This window comes from Ammospiza caudacuta, chromosome 4 (assembly GCF_027887145.1).
Source record: "Ammospiza caudacuta isolate bAmmCau1 chromosome 4, bAmmCau1.pri, whole genome shotgun sequence".
Taxonomy (NCBI): domain Eukaryota; kingdom Metazoa; phylum Chordata; class Aves; order Passeriformes; family Passerellidae; genus Ammospiza; species Ammospiza caudacuta.
Window position 1 is genome coordinate 26,248,635 of NC_080596.1, and position 14,708 is coordinate 26,263,342.

A 14,708-nucleotide genomic window follows, 5' to 3' on the forward strand; every position below is an offset into this window, starting at 1 on the left:
CCTGCTGAGGGAAGGGCAGGGATTGGTACTCAGCAGGGAAGCGCAGTGAGCTCTCAGGTGGAGGAGCCACCTGTAGCTGGGAACCAGAGTGCTGTTGGGATGGAGTGTGGAGCAGGGGCTGGAGCCAAAGGTAGCGGGGAGGGGAGAAAGCAAGTACAATCTGTACACCACAGTTGTACTGCTAGGGACGTTTTTTCTGGTGAGCAGTTTTTCTTGTGCATGTGTCCAGAAACTAATACTCTCTGGCACTGAAAGAGAGTGGTCATTTTTTGCCCCTGCTGTAGAGGACCACGGTCTAGTCTCCTCTTTCCCGGTTTCCCTCTTGTTTACAGCTTTGCTGTGTCAGCTAGCATGCTGGCTGGGTTTGTCCCCTCTGCCCTCAGTGTGGAAACGACAGTGTTGGACCGGCTTTGATCAATGTGGCCCAACAGCAGCAGCAGAGCCGGGTCAATGCACAGGTTACCCTGTACCATGTACCTGCTGCTCGGTCCCGTGTCTCACGGGACGAAGCGGGCTCGCAGGCTGCGGGCGGCCGTGACGCCTTGGGGCGGGCAGGGCCGGGGCGGGCCCTGCGGCGCGGGGAAGGGTGGGTTGGCCCCGGGGCGCCGCTGCCGCTCCATCCTGCGCCATGGGCTGCGGGCCGTGGGCGCTTCTGGCGCTGCTGTGCGGGGTGGCGGGGGCGGCGGCCCCCCTGCGCTGCAACGTGAGCCTGGACAGCCCGGCCGAGCAGCGCTGGCTGCCCGTGCTGCGGCACTTCGAGCCCGCCTTCCTGCGCGCCGCCGTCCAGCGGATCATCGAGTGCGTGCGGCCGGGCGGGCGGGGAGGGGGGACGAGCGGGGCGGCGCCGGGAGGGCTGGTGGAGCAGCGGAGGGCTGCCAGCTGCGAGCCGCTGGCCCGCTCTCGGCTGACCCCTCCTCGGCTGTGCCTTGCAGCGAGAGCGTACCCAAATGGGTTCACCAGGTCATCCAGCCCATAGCAGCCGAACTGGAGCTCTTCATGCCCCAGCCCTTCGCGGGAGAGATTGCGGGGATGTGCAAAGCACTTGGAATCAAACTCGGAGATGGAATCCTGCTGAACTTTGCCTACGAATCCACTGCGTAAGTGTTGAGTACTTACATGGTCTCGTACAGGTGAGCAGAGAGCTTCAGTTCAGCGTGGGGGAAGGCACGTGTTGAGTTATTTGCACTCTTGGTTCTGAGACCACTTCATCTGTTCAGCCAGAAGGTTTCCTTCTCTTTTGGCAGATGGAATGCTCAATGGAATGAGAAATGGTCATGTTTTCTATTGGGAAGTACAACTCCTATCTGTCGTAGTTTTGTGTATGTACATACATACAAGCATATGTACATATATATAAACGTATTAAAATATAAAAATCATTTTTGCTGGTAAGGTATATCCATCCAAAAGTAGAGACCATTTATGTTTGAAGGGGATGTAGTGTTCTCTGACACTTAAAAATGGCCAAAAAGGAGGCTACAGTAATTAGGTGCTCTCTCATTAATCTGAGATAAAGTTACTACTAAACTACTTTCTGGATGAAAGGTCACCATGGCTGCATAATCTCACTTCTCGATTTGAACAGTGGAAAATGACTTTAGTATATTTATGGCAGCAAACAAAATCTCAGTGAAAAAATACTGACTTTTTTGTCTCTTTGCCCTAGAAACAGTGTGCAGAAGAATAATCAACACTTGGTGTTGCCTCTGGGGAGCCTAAAATATTTCTCCATATACATTTTAGCCAATATCAAGGCATATGGCTCCTTGTTTGCATTTCGATCATTTTTTTCTTAATGTGTAGTACTCAGTGATAATTTTTTTTAATAAGGACTAATATTGAATATGATATATTTAACTGCTGGCTCTTTTAGTGTTTCACAGAGGATACTTGCCATACTTTGCCCTGGTGAGGCCCCTGAAATTCAGTTTCTTGGCTTGGATACTAGAAAACCCCCATCAACTGGGAATAGCCTACTTATGTGAAGAATTGTTTACCTTTATTTTTGAGAGGCAGAGTTATGCATCACTGAAATGACCAACTCAAAACTACAGAGAACTACAGAAAAAAGCTAATTCCCTGCCAATGCAATATACTTTACCAAAAAAAAACCTGTTTTAATGAAACTGAACTTGCTACACAAGGAATTAGAGCATTCTTCTTGTTCTAGAGAGTAGTCTGTTATTGAAATGGCTGATACATGTACCAGTTTTCTTCAGTTTTATTGCTGGGACTTAATTTGAATGTATCTACTCATGATTAAAATTATAGACAGTCCAAATGGAAATGAAACCATCAGAATTAACTGCAGGAAGTGTGACACTTATGGATGCTTTCAGATGTTAGCTTTTCGTTATGGCTTACAGAAGTGAAATGAAATAATGGTTTTTCCCAAGTTGAAGTGCTGCTTTCTGCATGCCCTTTAATTTCTGACCTGCTGTGGACTGTGGAGTGGTATTGGACTCCTCTTTGTATGGTAACATGAATAAAACACTTAGCAGAGCATCAACTCAGTTACTTCTGAAAGGTTGAGCTCCTGCAGCTAGGATATCGCAAGCAGTGCCAGAGCTGTGCCTTCAGTCATTCCTTGTCCTGTTCTGTTGGCAGGTTCTGTACCAGCATTGTGGCTCAGGATGACAAAGGCAACATTTACCATGGTCGGAACCTGGATTACGCTTTTGTCGATATATTGAGCAAGATCACACTGGATGTGCAGTTTATCAAGGGTGGGCAGGTATGGTCTCGGTTGACATGGCTGGATGGTGTTCTGTGAAGAATGGGACAGCCCCGTATCTGCTTAGATGGGGGGGTTTAATGTAGGAATGGGGTTCTCATCCCAATTCTACTGAATTGTTAGAGCAGCACAGTTATGCTCCAGCAGTGTGGGATGAATGCTGATTCTCTTTCCTTTCTGGGCATCCAGTTTATGGTGATGGATTGGACAAAGTAGAACAGCTTAATCTGGTATTCAAGATATTATTTCCAAGAGATGCTGAAAGAAGGAAATGTCAAGATGCTAAAGAAGAAAAGGGGTATTAGGGAATATGGCAAAGAGATCAGTTTTGGTAGGAACCAATTCTAAGGTGCTTTTTTTCTTTGGATCTTGTGAATTTCTGTGACCAATAAGTGTGTCTTTAGACAAAGATTTTCAAAAAAGAACTAGCTATTAGTGCAGTTTTGTGAGTCTGATTTTTTTTTTCTTTAAATGCTCATTAGTCCGTTTTTTAAACAGAAAAGTTGTTTGTTGCTTGGCAGTTTAACCTGAGCAAAAGTCTTGTAGCTCTCAGTGATCACAAACAACTGGAATGCTGTGAGTTTGAGGCCTCAGAGTCACTTTACAATTTACTCGGCGTGTTTTCTTGCAACTGAAGGCACAGTGTGCTATACTAACGTAGGTGTGAAAGCTATAGAAAGAAGTACAGGCTGCAGGTTCCATCTGTGTGCTGTTCTGGAATGCTCAACTGCTCTCCTTCCTGGTTTCAGGTTGCGTACCAAGGCACCACATTTCTTGGTTACGTCGGCTTATGGACTGGGCAGAGTCCACACAAGTTCACCATCTCCGGAGATGAACGAGGTAAAGGGAGTGTCTTCCACAGTAGATGTTGTGTGTTTTGTTGATTGTCACCTGCCTTGGCCTTTTTCTCCCAAAGGGAGCAATGCAGTTAAGGTTGCCAAAAAGGACCTGAAGTGGAATGCCTTGCCTTGCCCTCAGGGAGTGAAAGCACACATGCCTGGTTTTGGATACTGTGTAGGGGAAGGTATTTGTCAGCAGTGTCACCTGAGCTGAAAGTGTCAAAGGATGAGGAAAGCCTTGACAATGCTGTAAAAGATGTGGTCTGGTCAAGAGCCAGCATTAGAGGTGGCAGAAGTGGGGGCTGAGATAGCAAGATGCAGTTTGGACAGTGAAGAAACTGCTCCTTTGCTGGTTCTGCTGTATTCCATTCTTGCCTGGCCTCATAAGGCAGTTGGAAAGAGGGGGAAGATCTAGGGGAAAGGCAGCAGACCTTGAGGGAATGCCAGGAGACACCAGAAAGGCAGTTAAGCAAGGTCAGTAGTAGAGCAGAGTTGAGAGATGCCACTACTGAGAACTAAAGTTTGTAGCAGTGGGGAAGGCAGGGGGAAGGTCACTGCCTTGTTCATAAGGGCTTCAGTTTCACAAGTAATGACAGTTATGTCCAACTCAAAGCTTGGGAAATTGTCTCCATTTCTCTCCTCTTTATTCCTTTTAAGAAGCTGATACTGTGCTCTTCTTTATTAGGTGACTGTTAGAACTGGCAATGATGTATTCTCAGAACCAACATCTAAAGCGTTTATTTTTCCCTTGTGATGGTGATAGGCTCTTTTTTTTTTAAATCTTGAACAATCTGTTCTTCAACTCCTTAGCTATGCAAACAATATTCACTCTGTGTTCCACCGGTACATTCTCTCTGAGTAGGGGTTCTGTTATGGAGCACTTGCACCTCTTGCTTCCTGTTTGCGTTGCTCATGCTGCCTTGTTGGATTCACTAAATTCTTTCCATAGTTTACATGCACATTGCTTCTGATTCCAGAGTAGTTAGTTAATGCTTTCAAAACTGGGGTGTCCTGGGCTGTTAGTTACTGGGGAAAACCGCCCTTTTAGTTCAGCTTAAAGGCAAGTGTTACATGTTTATTGAGTCTCTTTGAAAGGCCTGATTGACGAAAGCTTGTGTACCAAAGTCCTGTGTCTCTCCACATCCTATGTTCACTCCACACATGCTGCAGTTCTGTCCATGGGCTGCTGCTGACTGCTTGCTGGCTTATCTGAAGTGAAAGATGTTTTCAGTTAATTCCAACTGAACTATGAATTGAGGGAAGTGAGCATGTGGCTCTTGGGGAACCAGGATGACTAAATCAGGATCGGGGTCTATCAAGTGACAAGCAGACTGATTTTTTTTTTTTTTTTTTTTTTTGCTTTGCGAAGTGTGTTTAAATAGCAACAAACTTGGCCTTCTGGTTTTTGCACTTTGCTTATTATTCCCAGTAACACAAGCACTATCACTACCTCTTTTTTAGCTGTTTTATTATTTCTGTGAAATTCTTCCTGTTCTAATATTTCAGGAAGGTGAGTCATGAGTTGATTATTATCATTCCAGTTGTGACAGGTCTGAGATGGTTTCTGCGAAGCTGCTGTGGCTGACTGTCAGTTGGAATTGTGTTGTCTATATATATTTCACGTGAAGGTTGTGCTCCTTGTTGGCACTTCTCCCGTAAAATGTTGGTACTTAGTGCTGATAGGCACCTACCCTGTTTCACTGTATATAAATTACATGTATAGTAATTTTTTTTCTCCCCAGATGGTGGTAGATGGTGGGAAAATGCTATAGCTGCTTTCTTCAATAGGAATTACCCGGTCAGCTGGCTTGTGAGAGATGTAAGTGCAGTGAGTTGATCTTACATTTCACAGCTGTGCCACATTTGCCCTTAAACATCTAGTAAATTAAAATCAGTGGCACAGAAGACTTAACAGCTTGATAAGCAAATGAATTTCTCAGGAGAAACTAAGTGTGTACCTGTATTTAGTAGTGAGGCAATTCCAGCCCTTTGGAGGGCAGCCTCCAGTGCCAAAGGTCCTGGAGAAGCTGTGCCAAGGCTTCCTTCCTAGGGAGTGTTTCAACTAGCTGTAACTTGTGTCATAACCAGTTAAGACAGCTGTACTCCCAGATGGTGGATACCTGTGCCAGGGGTTATCTTATGCTATTTGTTATGTTGTTATATTAATATTTTCAAGTAGTACTTCAGAGTCAATTAGCTGGACCTTCATATTTTGAAGATGTCCCAGTACTCGTTTTTGTGCTTAACCTCACTCATCTACTTTTTGTGTTAGACCCTGAGCCAAGCAGAGGACTTCCAGGCTGCTGTTCTCAGACTGGCTGACATTCCCATCATTGCTGAGGTTTACTATATTGTGGGAGGTGTCTCACCCAAAGAAGGCATGGTCATAACGAGGAATAGAAGAGGACCAGCAGATCTCTGGCCTCTCGATCCCTTAGGTGGAGCGTAAGTAGGAAAAAACTGCTTGGGTTTTGCTTTTCATGTTCCCTTCTGAGTGACTGGCTTAGTGGCACAACTTTCTGGAGAGAGCCAGGGCACCTCTTGGTCATGGTTACAGCAAGGGATTCCCTCCTGTGTGCCATAGTTCATGGTCAAGGCTGTTACAGCTACCAGCATGGGGCCTTTGGGCTTACAGAAGTGGAGGGAGTTGCCTTTTGAGGGAGTTTTCTCCTTTTGGCAATATAAGGATACAGATTGTTGGACTTTATGCATTATCTACTGAGTCACCTTTTGTTTGCTTATGTGCTTGTTGCAGGTGGTTCCGTGTGGAGACAAACTACGATCACTGGACTACCCCTCCTCCTTTTGATGATCGCAGGTAAATTGATTGGAAGCTCTGTGGGGAGAGAACATGTGTTTTCAAAGTGGCTAGAGGTATGGGTAGCTGTTTGCTTCTGCAGCAGGCAGCTCATTCAGCTCCTGTAAAGCCACTCTGAAGGGAGTACATATGGTGTAGAGCAATACTCACAGATGAAAAGGTGTGAGACAGTGATTAGCATAAAGAGAAACTGCAAAGATAATGCTTAGGCCACAAACTTGCTCAGAAAGCAAAATTTAGTAGGAGGTAAATGACTTAGATCAACAGTGCCAAAGTGGATGGCACTGGGAGGGTGTTTGTATGGGATTTTTAGGCTGTGTAGTGTGCAAAAAGGGATTGGCAGATTGCTTCTTGATATGTGCTCAATGGAATAGTAACAGGAACTTCAATACTGTGAGATGAGATCCAGTCACACAACTTGGGGTTATTTTAGACCAAAGCAGGCATTTCAGTGTTAAGGCCTTTAGTAAGAAGGTGTTTGTGTTGGTGCTTTGTAGCCTTTGAAACAGACAAGTGTGTTTAATTGATAATGTGTTGCTTTCCCATAGAACTGCAGCCATCAAAGCTCTCAATGCTACTGGACAGCACAACATCAACTTTGATACACTCTTTAAGGTAGTTCTCAAATTCTGCTTTATGAGTTGCTCTTCAAGTTCTTTGACAAAACACAAGTGTTCTTTCATCAGGGATGTAAAAGCTGTGCTTTATTGTGGGGAACAAGGTTTACTGCACAGCTGTCTCTAGGGGGGGTTGAAGACTGAAAGTTGTTCCAAATGCTTCTGGACTCCTATTTAGGCATTTTGTAACAGTTGACCAATTCACATGGCAAGTGTGGGAGATTAATCCCATCATCTTTGTGCAGTTTCTTATTTCAAGCACAGGCACTTAGTGTTAGACATGGTGACCTTTGGGAATTGCAATGTCTTTCAGAGCGCTTGTTTTGAAAGTACTTCAGTAAAATGGTCTGATGTTTAAAAAAGGTGGGAAGTTCTTGACTTTATATTATTCCTTTCATAACTTCATCCTACTGCTGTTTCTAAATAGCCATTTACTTCCCTCTTTATCTCCCCAAATGACAACTCTTCCAACTTTCTGTACAGGTGTTGTCAGTGAAGCCAGTCTTAAACAAGTAAGTATTAGATTGAGAGATGTTGATTGGTGCCTCCTGCTGTGCCTCAGGCCACTTGAAAGCACACCACAAACTTCTTTAGGGTCTTCCTTATGTGTATGAGTCCTGTGGTTTCCCAGCCTAGATTTTGGCTTGCGCTCATGACCCTCTGCTTCCACAACACTGTTCCTTTTGGGTCTACCACTTCAATTAGGGAACTGCACTTATTTGGGCTCAGTCTGGTAATGGAAAATTGCATTGGAGTAGTGAAACAAATGGCTCCTTTGGAGGAGCAGCTAGATGTCACATGGACTCCTTTGCCCATTTTTGGAAATTTGGGCTTTGTGATAACACTGACAGCAGCTTTTTCTGCATGTTCTGATGAAGCTCTGATTAATTTGTAATAAAGGAAGTGGGATAAAGCTTTTAGATGTCATTTACTACATTTTCAAGGGATACGTTTCAGTACACCATTCTTCTGTGCTGTTCCAGAAATTGCACTTTTGCAAGTTATCATGTTATCAAGTTTTACTTTTACGTGGAGCTCGATCATATTCTCTGTATCAGTCGTTGTCATTGGAGCTTGGCAGTGGCTTCCTCTACCTCTGCTCTGCCTTGTCAATGTGAGGTAATGGGGAAAGGAAAAGGTTCATCTCAGCTATTGTGACATAGATACAGTATCAATTGTTTAATACAGTTCCTCTCTTGTGCTGTGTAGGGGAAAGAACACTAAAAATTGATGCCAACAGTCTTTAATTTAATCAGTCTCTTTTCCTAAATCCTTCTGTACCTAAGCCGAATATTTGTTTCCATAAATACCTGTCCTGCTGCCTTGCTAGCTAGATGGATTCCCCCTCCTGCCTTTGGGATGTCACTCACTCTCTCTGTTGCTCTTTCCCTGCCAGTAACACAGTGTACACTACAGTCATGAGTGCTGCACTTCCAGATCGGTACCAGACATGGATGAGAGCCGGGCAGTGAAGAGATGGAAGTGGCAGAGGTGTAAGTGGCATCTGTACTTGCACAACAATTGCAGCTCCAGAGTCACTGAGGGCCAAAGCATTGCACTGGCATGCTGACCCAGTCTGAATTCCTGATGCTGCTTGTTTATTGCCCTTGGATAAATACCTTCCATTGTTTTAGAGGGAGTTAAATATTGACTCTCCTAGTGAAACTCTTGGAGAATATATTAGGGTTTTGATCAGAGAGGAAGGGATGGAAACTGCAACCTAAAGGTAGAGGTTGCCTCTGGGAATGTTTAGCCTATTTTTACCAGCCCCACTATGAAACTTGCTTGTCATCAGGTGGATGATGACAGGAAGCCCTGCCAGAGGGAGCTAAATCCCAGCAGGAGGGGATGGTGCACTTAGCACTAAGAAAAATTGAACTTGATTGGTAATGGCTGCTCACAAGTGACTACATGTGAGCAGCATCCTTTGGAGGATCTGTCCTGTGAATGTACAGAATAAGCTGAAGTTCTTGAGCTCACAAGGTGCCTCATGGGGACAGCTTCGGAGAGATACTATGAGAATTTCTATGCCAAGAAACTGGTTGCATGGCCTTGGCAAGAGCACAAGAAGCTGTATTTCAGTTTAAAGAGGTTTTAAAAAATACTATTGCTATTATATTTGCAGCAGTTCTGTCAGATCTGATTTTAGCAAGAATAATTCTTTCTAGCGATTGTGTAGAACTTGTTTTTCACTTAACTCTGGACAAACCTGTGCTCTCTTGCCTGTTTTTCTAGTTCAACACACTGAGTGAGAAGCTGAAGCTGTGCAAGACTAACATATGCTTTTAAAATCACCCCTGGGAGCAATACAGTGGCTTTGGTTCATGAATGATGTGCGCCATTCAGGAAACAGTGATTTGTTAACTCTTCAAAGTGTTGCAGGTGATCCTGTTGATGACCTGTAATGGAAGTTTGAAATTTCCTGTAATTTAATTGATGCTCTAGTAGATGTTGATGGGTAAAAATGGCTTGTACTATTTTTGGTATGAGTTGTGCAACTGCGATGTACTTCTGTGCTGACTAATAAATACATTTTGTAAATTACATAGCCTGAAAGTCTGAAGTAATTAAATAAAAATATTCAGCTCATAGCTTGATGTATGAAGCCTTGTGGGATTTTACTTCTAGGTCCTCATCCTTTTCCCTCATCTGTGAGGAGTTGTTGATCCTGGGCCTAGCAGGGGCAGATGCAGCAGTCAGCAGCATACACAGCTGTAGACTACAGATATTTTTTTTAATCAGAAATCAGGAGCTATTTCAGGAACAGTGGTAATGCACTTTTCTCCTTGGTAGATGAGAGGAGGTTGTGTTGGGTAGCAGGGAGGTTAAAAACCAGTTACATTTGTTTTTGTACATTCAGATCAAATTACCTGCAGTAAAAGTTAACATTTTGTTTTACAGTGCAGAGCAGTGGGGCTTTTGTCAGGTTGTGCTGACTGTATATTGAGTTTAGACACTTAAGTGTGCTCCAGAGATACCGAGGGAATTGAAGAGTCAAGGTAAGTGGATACCTTCAAGTAAAGCTGGCAAGTGCCCTTATTCACTGGATAAAATGTCACCTGTATGAAGGTGACAGCACCACTTGCAGATCCATGCCATGCTGGCTGTGGTGGGTGTGCAGTGGTTATGCAAACTGCTCTGAGAGCACCTTCTGGAGCTGAGGGCCCTTTATCTCCTTGTGCTGAGCCTTATAACCTACTTACCTGCATACTCTTCCCTTGCCTAGATAAAAGTGCTGCAAGCTGTGCCTTGACCCAGTTTAGACACAGATGTACAGCAGGCAATGAAAAAGCTGAAGAAGAGTTCCTGGAGCAGGATTTTAAAATGCTCGCTATCTTTGCAATTCCAGAAAATGCTATTGCTTTAATTCACTGAGTAGGCACTGATTTGTGATCCCACCAGGTTTTCTTTTAAATAACAGCTGCCCACAGTTACAAGATCCTTACAGGTGTGGTTTTGTGTAGTCATTCTGACCTCCACAGCATTAGGCTGATGATCCTCTGACAGGGGTGTGCCCAGATGCTCTGGTATATAAATTTGGCCCAGTGTTTGTTTCAATGTGTACAATATGGAATGTCTAAGTTGTTAGTACCTAGGAGTATTCAAGAAGCAATTTGCTTCCACTGTTGTGTCTGTGGCTGAGCAGCTGTTTGGGGTTATGTGGTTTAAACAAGCAAGGAATGTAGTTTGTTTTATTTTCCTTATAAATTACTTTCTTGAAAGCCTTGCATTTTCTGTGGTAACCAACACTCCAAGAGGCTGACTGCCAACCAAATAAAGCCTTTCTGCCACCTTGAATGCTTTTCTGCTAACCCACAGGATATATAACTTCCTGGTTTTAGTTTAATGACAAGCTAAAAATATAAATACTGATCAACTGCTGAGTGATATATCTAACCCTAACCCTAAGTTGTAAGATACTTAACCTGTGAGTAGCTAAGGTACTTGTGATAAGAACTGAAGTTTGATAAAAATGCAGAGATGTGTTAATACTTTAAACAAAACCATCTTAATGCTGGAAACATTAAAATGTAGCAGTGATTGGGTTTTTTGGGTAGGTTTGGATGTTTTGTGGGAGTCTTTGACTGGACCAAAACATCCTGGAAGTATTTCTGTTGCCTGGTCTTCTATGATTTTGTGGACATTGCTTTTTCAAAAATAAAAAAAAAGAAGTGGATCATTTATAGGTATTTGAATAGATTGCTGGTCATATATCTGTGTGAGATTTCATCTGCTCTGTGTGTGCACTTTTTAAAGACTGGAAAGAACAGTGATTTTCCTGTTTTCTCAAGCCCTGGAATTGTGAAGGAATAAAACAAGAAAAATTATCATTGCTTTTTCCACATCCTTTCCTTTCTGCTCTATAGATTCCCTAGCTACGAAGCACCAAATACTTGTTTATCCCAACACAAATAAGGGGTGAAACTTGGAATTATTTTTCCTCCAGAAGCTTGCATTTAGCAGAGGGCAGCTTGCAAGTGTGTAAGAGCTGACTCCGAGGATGAGAGGCCAACATGCTGTAGTTCTCATTCATAATCCCTTGAGTAATCCTAATCCAGTTGAGATCTGTAGCCTTTATTAAGTGTCACGTGGTAGAGGGTTCTTAAGTCTGTTCATAACTGGGCAGTAAATAAATCAAAGTGTCTGCACCAGCTCTGGGTCGCACGTGCACAGAGACATGGCCTGTGTTGTGCTGCCTGCCCAAGGGAACATGTTACTTTGCTATTTGGATTCTGAGGAGGAGATTTTGCATCTGTAACTAAAAAATAGCATCAGAAATCAGCGATCATTTGGGTACCGAACACAACCAAAATTTATTGAGTGAAGAGCTTCAGTTGTGTTTGTCTCAACAAATCCATAAATTAGGAATTGGCAAGGTAAGTTGCATTTTTCTTTTTGATTCTTGGCAACAGGGTTTTGTGTTCAGAAGTAGCTTAAAGTTTAAGATAAAATATCCTTTTTGTATGCCAATGTGTGTATAAAGCTGCATTTGGGAGTTTGGTATCTGCAATTCCCCTTTTTGGCACTGCAGTAACTGTGTGGTTGTGTGTTTGAAATAAAACACACTTCACCATCTTGCTTGCAGCTACGAGTGGTTCCAGGTCTGATGTGCACGTGGGCCATACAGAGGTATTTACTCTGAGGCAAGGCAGGATCATCACTTTCCCTAGTGCTAGCTAGCATTGTTATCCTTGGGAGAAGTATTTGGTTTTTAAATAATCTGTAGCTCTTAAACTCTTACTGTTTCTCTTTTAGCAGAACTTAAAATTTATTTCCCTCCAACATCTCTTTTAGCTTTTTCCCTAGTAAACTTTTTAGTCTGTTATGTCCTCCTGTTGCCTTCCATTTTCTGCCTACCTATTCCTTCCATTGCTGGAATATCTATAGAACTGTCAGGTTAGTGGGCATTGTGTTCATGATGCATGAAATGTCACCTTTCCTAGGAGCAGGCTTCACATTAGCTGAGTTATTTCTGGCAGGTCTTGTGGGATGAGCACCACATTCTGCAAAGATCTATGAGGTGCACAAATACCCAATGTGTCGGATTTGGTTCAGAATGCTGTCCCTTGCTTTGGTTTCGGAGATGTTAAAATAATTAGGCTAAGCCAGGAAAAGTACCTAGGCTTTTGTAGTTTGGGTTTTGGGGCATTTGACTCAAGTGGATTTGTGTAAGGTTTCTTTGCCTGAATTTCATGGGGTACCAGATGGTGTTATTGAGCAAGTCCTCTGTGTTTGAAGAGGTGCAAGAACGGTGTTCCCCAGTGGCTCAGGAAGTGCATGGATTCTGGCTGCTATGTCTCTCTCTTGCCTGTGAAACATTACCTCCTGTGGTAGGGAATGTGTATCTTCTCTGTGTGTGCGTGGCCGCCTCCTGAGGCCCTGTACTTGGTGTTCCACTGGTTGTCTGTGTCCATGTGGGGCTCTCAAGTCTGTGTCTCTTTAGTGGTGGTTTAAGTGTGTATGGTGGCTTTTGTCACATAGTTTTAGAATGTGGGTGTTTGCTGGCAGGTGCTCTGTGCCATGGCATGTGTCAGGGACAGCTCAGTGCAAAGGAGGTGTGAGGAAAACCTGTTGCAGAGGCCTCCTGATTACACCAGAGAAAAGGAAGTACTTCTGTGGGAGAGGAGTGGCAGGCAAGAGCAGGATGAGGAAGGAGTGCTTGGTAGCTGGCTGTTTCCTGGATGAATCATGTTTCTCACCTGTAAGTTAAGACAACCTGTGTCTGAAGTGGTGCTTATGTTCAGTTCATCCACTCTTTGAGTCTGTCCTTTGATTGGTCTCTGTTCCTCTTCCATTTCTTAGGTGCAGGAATTTAGGAAGGGACAGGTGCATGTCACTGCTGGGGGGATGAGGAAGGATCCAAGGTGCTGAGCAGGTAGACTGGTTCTGTTTCTTCCTCAGTCCTTCCAGCCCTGGAACAGGTTTGATTCCATTGGAGCCTGATTTATTCCTGTGCGCTCCTTTGCTCAGGTTGTGGCCCTGACAAAAATCTGAGGGCAACACATGAAGATCATGGCTCCGGCAACTGCTTGGGAGGGAGCTGTTGATAAGCCTTTTTATGATATGATAATTAGGGCACACTAACACTAGGCTGTCCCTCGCTACGGATGGCAAAAATGTGTTTAAAGTAGGGCTGCCCAAATAATAAATGCCTGTTTGTTTTGCAGGGAGAGAAGGAAATAAGAGACAAATTGTTCCCAAAGGTGACTTCAAATCCATGGTCATGTTTTATCAAAGCAGGCAGGTGGTACCCTGAACACATCCTCAGCAGGCAAAGTACTAAACACCATACTTGAGTGTTTGCTTCAGGTTTGTTCTCCATTGTTTTCAAGGTTACATAGAAGTGTTCTAGTTCTTGGGGAAGGGGCCAATGCAGAATTAATAATTTTTACCATTGCTTCTCTGGAAACCTAAAACTTGTTGAAATCCTCAGATCTGTGTTATTAAGTGAAATTTTTGTATAGGCCAGATGGGCCTATGTTCAGAAGTTCTGAACTTCTTCCTGAACTCTGGTTTTCCTGGCATTGGAGGTTACAAACAAGAGCTATAACTGGTGAGTTTTGTGTGCAATTGTCCCTTGGAGTAGTTAATAATCTGGAAAGCTGGAAAGAGTATTTGCATTGTTTGAGCACAAAGAAGGTAAGGAGCTAGGTAAAACTGGGTGTCATTTGGCAGTGATTTCAGGCAATCTGTGCCATTGATATAAAATGATGCTGTTAGAATAAAACAAGAGTGTAGGTATTTTGCTAAGAGCATTGTGATGTACCCTATTGCGTCACCTGCTTATGGCACTGTGAGGATGCCATTGTACAGCTGGGCATCCTGGGCAAGGGAGAGAGAGTTGCAGGCTTTGCTGTGCTTTAGAACCTCCCGGTGCTGCGGTGTGGCTGAGCAGGGCTCACCTTCCTGAGCCAACGTGGATCACTCACCTTACACAACACCGGACACGCTCCTTCAATTACTGTTTGTGCGGATCTGAGCTATTTTGAGAGGAAAGACGTGGGTGAGGTGGAAAGAGATTGAAGGAGGCAAAAGGATTGCAGGAAGTGAGGAAAGGAGGAGGACTTTTCCTTCCCCTGGGCAGAGGTGCCTCTGTAGTGACTCTGTCCTGACCCTCCAAAATACTTTGAGCTATGTTTTCCTGCCAACACCAGCCTTAACATTTCTACAAGTGTTTATTTCTTTCCCTCCATTTCTCA

At 43.8% G+C, this 14,708-nt stretch overlaps 1 protein-coding gene across 1 annotated transcript; it reads left to right on the forward strand.

The window, feature by feature from the left end:
- The first annotated feature begins 596 nt into the window (after window positions 1–596).
- Window positions 597–9,563, forward strand: NAAA (N-acylethanolamine acid amidase). The gene is made up of 11 exons (XM_058803841.1): window positions 597–798; window positions 933–1,097; window positions 2,608–2,734; window positions 3,484–3,574; window positions 5,316–5,392; window positions 5,846–6,018; window positions 6,329–6,391; window positions 6,940–7,006; window positions 7,492–7,520; window positions 8,405–8,501; window positions 9,244–9,563. The coding sequence occupies exons 1-10, from the start codon at window positions 629–631 to the stop codon at window positions 8,478–8,480; spliced, it is 1,038 nt and encodes a 345-aa protein (XP_058659824.1). The 5' UTR covers window positions 597–628; the 3' UTR covers window positions 8,481–8,501; window positions 9,244–9,563.
- The last annotated feature ends 5,145 nt before the right edge of the window (window positions 9,564–14,708 follow it).

Coding starts and splice junctions, on each gene's coding strand:
- NAAA (XM_058803841.1), top strand. CDS start 629: ATGGGCTGCGGGCCGTGGGCGCTTCTGGCGCTGCTGTGCGGGGTGGCG. Junction 1,098..2,607: donor TTTGCCTACGAATCCACTGC/GTAAGTGTTGAG, acceptor TTCTGTTGGCAG/GTTCTGTACCAGCATTGTGG. Junction 3,575..5,315: donor CATCTCCGGAGATGAACGAG/GTAAAGGGAGTG, acceptor TTTTCTCCCCAG/ATGGTGGTAGATGGTGGGAA.